Genomic DNA, 5191 nt, shown 5'->3' with positions numbered 1-5191 from the left:
GACCCATCCATCTGTGCCACACCCCTGAGGTCTGCATTACCCCACCGCATAAGAATACATGCTTTTTCTGCGTGTATGTGGCGTAATGCTGGCACAATTGTTTTCTATGAAGTGTTCAGCTGCTGAAAGCAGAACAGCTGCCACTAAGACCAGCTCAATGTGGCGCTATCCGATGGAGCATGAGAAAAATTTCTTCTTGAAAAATATTCAAACCTATCGAGTCTGAAAAAACCATTTGCTTATTCTGACAAGATAGCACAAGACCATATTCCTCATACTGCACACTGCAAAACTCACCCACGGAAAGTTTTGCCTTTTGGGATGAGACAGAGGCTGCACCATCCCATCCTGAACATTTCTCTGTTGATACTTTTCCAAGTGTTTACCACTTTCTCCAGACATTATATGGATATCCAGGCTTGATGTGTAAAGTGGAGACAGCAGTTGGAAAAAACATGAGAACAAAAACAAATTAGCAAAGGTTACGTTTTTTCATGGTTTTGAGAGACAAGAAGTTAGGTAAAAGCTGAATTTTTAACAAGCTTTTTATCCCGTTGGGAGAAGATTGTAAGCTGTAGTGACAGTCATTTCATCGGTCACCTCATATGTTTTTTCTATAACCTTATTTATAAGTCTCCGGGAGATCTCCATAAAGGTAAAATGTGAAGTAGCAAAGAAGTAATGATCATGTCAAGGTCCAAATGATTACCATTTTCAACAGGAAAAAGACATATTTGATAAGTAGGTAGAAATTGCATTTAATGACTCTTATTAAACAAAGGAAAATTTACAGACCGCTTTTTTACAATGTAGCCGAATTATTGAATAAAATTTGAGACATAAGAAGCAAAGTATGATTTTGAAACTGGTTAAGTGGTTTGTTTTAAACTATACTCCATGAATAAGGGAGCTTCGAGTTCCACAATGCATCCATTACCGACAGCGCAGTGGTGGGTAAAATTTGAAAACCAACGATCAAATTAATTCCTGAGAGGCTTCCCAGACCGAATTACCATAACGACGCTTCACAACCTAGTTAAAAGCTCACACTTGTGAGATCTATGAATGGTTTAATAGTAAATGAACTTCAAAAGAGGAATCTTGGTGCCCGACAGAACTGGCACTTAACTAATCTAAAGACTGCCCTGAGAGATGACGACAATTTAACGGATTGTAAAGTTTTACTGGACCAAAGATACCTTAATTTAAAGTAAAATTAGTTTCCAAAAAGTAAACGCTGACCACACTGCTTCCTCGTAAAGTTCCTTTAAGACGTTGCAGGGTTGAAAAAAGAGATTATAAACCACACAGATGGGTAGCTGATTTAACGCGTTCTAAAGGAAAACTGTTCTGCTGTTCCAAACTCAAACAATCCATTTGCAAGCCATGATTTAGAGCAGCCAGCTGTCATAAACAGGGAACACATGGTGCGTATTTGTTGCATCAGACTCAGATATGAAAGTCAGGACATCACATCAGAGCTTTAATGCCCCAAGTACCTAAAGACTAGAGCTTGAAAGCATTTTTAAAGTTATGCTCGACAACGAGGGTTCACAAATTTGTATCGGGAAGATCCAAATTTCCCATTAAATCTTTACAAAGAACTACCATGACCTAAAACTGCATTAACCTAAATTTAGCATTTCTGTGTATGAAAGTGCTGGTGGTTGGGCGATTTGACGAATGAGTTTACGGGATGTTCCAACCATCCAAACACACTTTGACCTTAAAATGAATGCGATTTACTAATCTGGTTCAGGATTGAAAATTATCCAAGCATATAATCCGGATGAGGTCCAATTTACAGAGTTAACATACTCAAAGACTTTGCGGTTCTCGTAGGGTGAGAAGGCGCTGCCAGGCAATGGTCGGCCAGTGCTGTGCGTGTGACTACTGGATCGCGGACTCGTCCGTCTTTGGCGGGGTGATCCTCTCGTCCACAAGGAAGATGACAGCTGAGGCGGCGGTAGTGGTAAGCTGTACCCACCGCTGGTCCGGCATGACTTGCGGACCGAGGGGAGCTCCTGGGTCGATCCCGTCGTTCGTGGTTGCCATCGTTCATTCACTTCACGGTACTCTTGTCGACTGATTGAATTTAACCGAAGCAATGTGAGTTCAGTGCCCTCTCTTCTCTGTGATGACTACTTTTCTATTATTTTAATTTGCGTTTGTGCAGACGAATGGAAATTTTGGAGTCGCTGGTAAATATTTTACCTTTGATTAATCAGTACTCTATCATGCAGGTGCGAATGAAAAAAGCCGTCTCTGTGAACGCAACTTTATGGTGTTTTTTAGTGGATAAAACATGCTTTGCAGATACTAGAATATGTCAAGAGGTAATAAATGTGAATGAATTACAAATAACACTTATTCTATTTTACACGTTCTCTCAGTTAAGTGCCTGTTTCACCACCATAAAACGAGGCATAGCGTTGCTATCGCTATCCCAAAAATTGTTGGCAGAACCAACCTTGGAGACGCGGTGTTTAGTCGGAGAAAACATTCATTAGAAGCCATTGCAAAATAATTCGCAACTCAGTTACTTCAGTATTTTTACTACCCCTAAATCGACCCTCTTCTGAATCTCAAGACTTAAAACAACTCAATTAATTTTTATCTAATAGCTTTGTCTTGACTATTCAATTTTTAAGTAACAGCCCGTGTTCTGTGAAAAGAGTGCCTACGAACATAAGTTGACATCTCAATTCAAAATCACTCACTAGAATGAAAAAAAAGTTGCAAAGCCAAAATGAACCAGACTCACTCTCCCGATATCTACTCAAGTATGTTCTCACTGTTTTGGAAATGGGGACTTAAAGTCTGTGCAAAACGATGTACATAACAAATAAAAGTGGAATATTTATAGTAAGAGGTTCCATGTTCCCAAACGGGTAAACAGTTGAACCACTTAGAATGGCAAATAAAAGCTTCTGCATAAAATCCTAAAACCACGCGAAGTAATGGACCCAAAACTCATTTGTAGGACCAAATAGAGGGACTGACATTTTATGAGCGACTGAAATTTAGTAAGACTAAACAAATGACTAATGTATGGGTTGCTCGGGTGGAGAAGAAAAAACTATATGGTGGTGAAAGTTGCAGGAAGAACGGAGGCTATCAAGCTACGGGAGAAATCGTGGCAAATGCCGTCATAAAGCGGAAACTGCCGCCGAAATTGAGCTAACCATAGCAGGACTTCCATTCATACACCGTCTTTTCTCTGTGAATAACAAATTCGTCAAAAGGCCTGCATAAAAATCTTCCTAAATGGAGCAAAGTTGCAAAGATTCCTAGTGAGATTGTAATGGATTTTACAAGTCGAATTCAAATTTTTAATTTAGCCTACAACGTCTCTTCACTTAAAACTCAATTATCAGGGCTTGCTTTTAAGGAAAAAAGGAGTAATTTTGTCATTAATTTTTCAGATTAAATGAAGTACAACCACAAACGCAGCGCAGATATAGAAAAAGGTAATCCATTCAAAGATGCAAAAAGAAATGTAACAACTCCTCAAGCGATTTTTTTTTAAAAGTAAAAAAGGTCAGCTTTAGGGAATCGCATAAACATAAGTACTCCACCATTTCACTGCGAAGAGCCTATTTTTTACGCCCTTTGTCATGTAAAAACGAGTTTTGACAGAATGAATGAATTCTCCAAATAAAATCAGGTTTCACCACTAACGAATAGTTAAGTCAACTTATATTAAATTCAGTCAGCTCCGGTAATGTAATAGGGGAATAAAAATTACCCAACTTTGATAAATTGCTGTAATAATTTAAGCATTTATTTAGCTCTTCGCTTTCGTTTCGCGGGAATTAAAGCTCTGCCTTTGTACTTTTTCCGGGCGGCATGGCCTCCTGGCCATATCAGTAGCTCCCACTCCTGTACGTCGGCAATACACCTTCCGCCCTAGCATTATAACTTCTTCCGTCTTCAAGTAATACTCAGAGCGCTACAGCGTATCTGTTAAATAGACTTCGAATTTTGCAAAACAATTTGGGACCGCTACAAATAAGAATAACGGGATTCGTTGAAATAGCTAAAGGATGGGTATTCATCAAAAAAAGACCTTCACAAACATATATAATTATTTCCTACAGATACATTAAGAAAGGGGTAAATTTGAATTTTCAGCAAATATCGCATTTAATTTGAAGCCTGAAAAAAATATGCCGAATTAAGATCTTTCGGCAAAATTTGACTTTTCCGATAAATTAGGTGTAATTTTTGATCAGCTCAAAATTTGCCAAGCCAGCATTCTCCTCCTCCTCGCCCCGAAACAAAGAATTATCCGACTTTTGTTGAACGTACTGCTGCTCAACTTTGAGAGAAATGATCCGTTGCATTAAAAATTACTTTAATTTCATATACCTTTCCAATAGTAGACAGAAATTTAAAGGAGCAAGTTGTTTGGACGGAAAATAATTGCATTGCTAATTCTAAAGCGAAAAGGAAATTCCGACGCTGTTCCATTTTTAATGCGTCCTTTTGCACTTGAGCACACATTTTGCTGGATCCACAGCAAAGAGTGTAGGATTGTTTGCATGACCAACACTCACACATCGCCTCAGGCAATGCTTAAATGTCAAACTGACATTTTCTATGAATTCATTAGGATCGCTGCCTAGATGGATTTGAAGGCTTGGCTCGCCCTTGACTTTTTTGTAGTTTAAGGAACAAACGAAGCACTTTTCCTCTAGAAATAAGTAGGGGCCTTCTGCTTTTACTAAAATACGAAATTCGATCTTGATAAGGGGTCACAATTAAGAGTTTAAAACGAGTGCACTTCTTGTATACTTTGGAAGGAAATTTATCAAAAAAGTAGAATATTATTAGGTGTTTTAAAACCTGAATGCATTTCGCATTGTTGTCATCACATTTTTTTTCAATTTTCGGATTATAAGACGAATACTAACATTTTCCACTTAACAAATATGGGAGTACAATAACTAAGGGCTCCAGAACAAATTCGAATACGGGTGAGGCGGAAAGGCTCCAAAATTCGCACAGTTTATAGAGCATCATAAAATAGAATACATTTAGGTCGGCATTTTTAGGAATAGTCAACAAGATAGGTAAACTGACATGCGGCCTTGCGTATAAAAGTATGCCGCAGGATAAATTTGGGTGGAAACTATCCAATTTTTCTCATAAAACTGAACTGAACATTTCGCTTAGCTACAATTTTAAA

At 38.3% G+C, this 5191-nt stretch overlaps 1 protein-coding gene across 1 annotated transcript; it reads left to right on the top strand. All coding sequences in view use genetic code 11, as the record gives it.

The window, feature by feature from the left end:
* Window positions 1-1061: 1061 nt before the first annotated feature.
* EGR_04292 (hypothetical protein) lies at window positions 1062-3661 on the top strand (the record flags this gene model as incomplete). Its single annotated transcript, XM_024493541.1, has 4 exons — window positions 1062-1210; window positions 2177-2392; window positions 3426-3470; window positions 3541-3661. 4 exons carry the CDS (start codon window positions 1062-1064, stop codon window positions 3659-3661), a joined length of 531 nt encoding a protein of 176 aa, XP_024352049.1.
* Window positions 3662-5191: the final 1530 nt, after the last annotated feature.

The sequence above is a fragment of the Echinococcus granulosus genome (genome assembly GCF_000524195.1).
Source record: "Echinococcus granulosus chromosome Unknown EG_S00026, whole genome shotgun sequence".
Taxonomy (NCBI): domain Eukaryota; kingdom Metazoa; phylum Platyhelminthes; class Cestoda; order Cyclophyllidea; family Taeniidae; genus Echinococcus; species Echinococcus granulosus.
The sequence above is the reverse complement of the archived record's forward strand: the minus strand, read 5'-3'. Positions and strand labels throughout refer to the sequence as shown.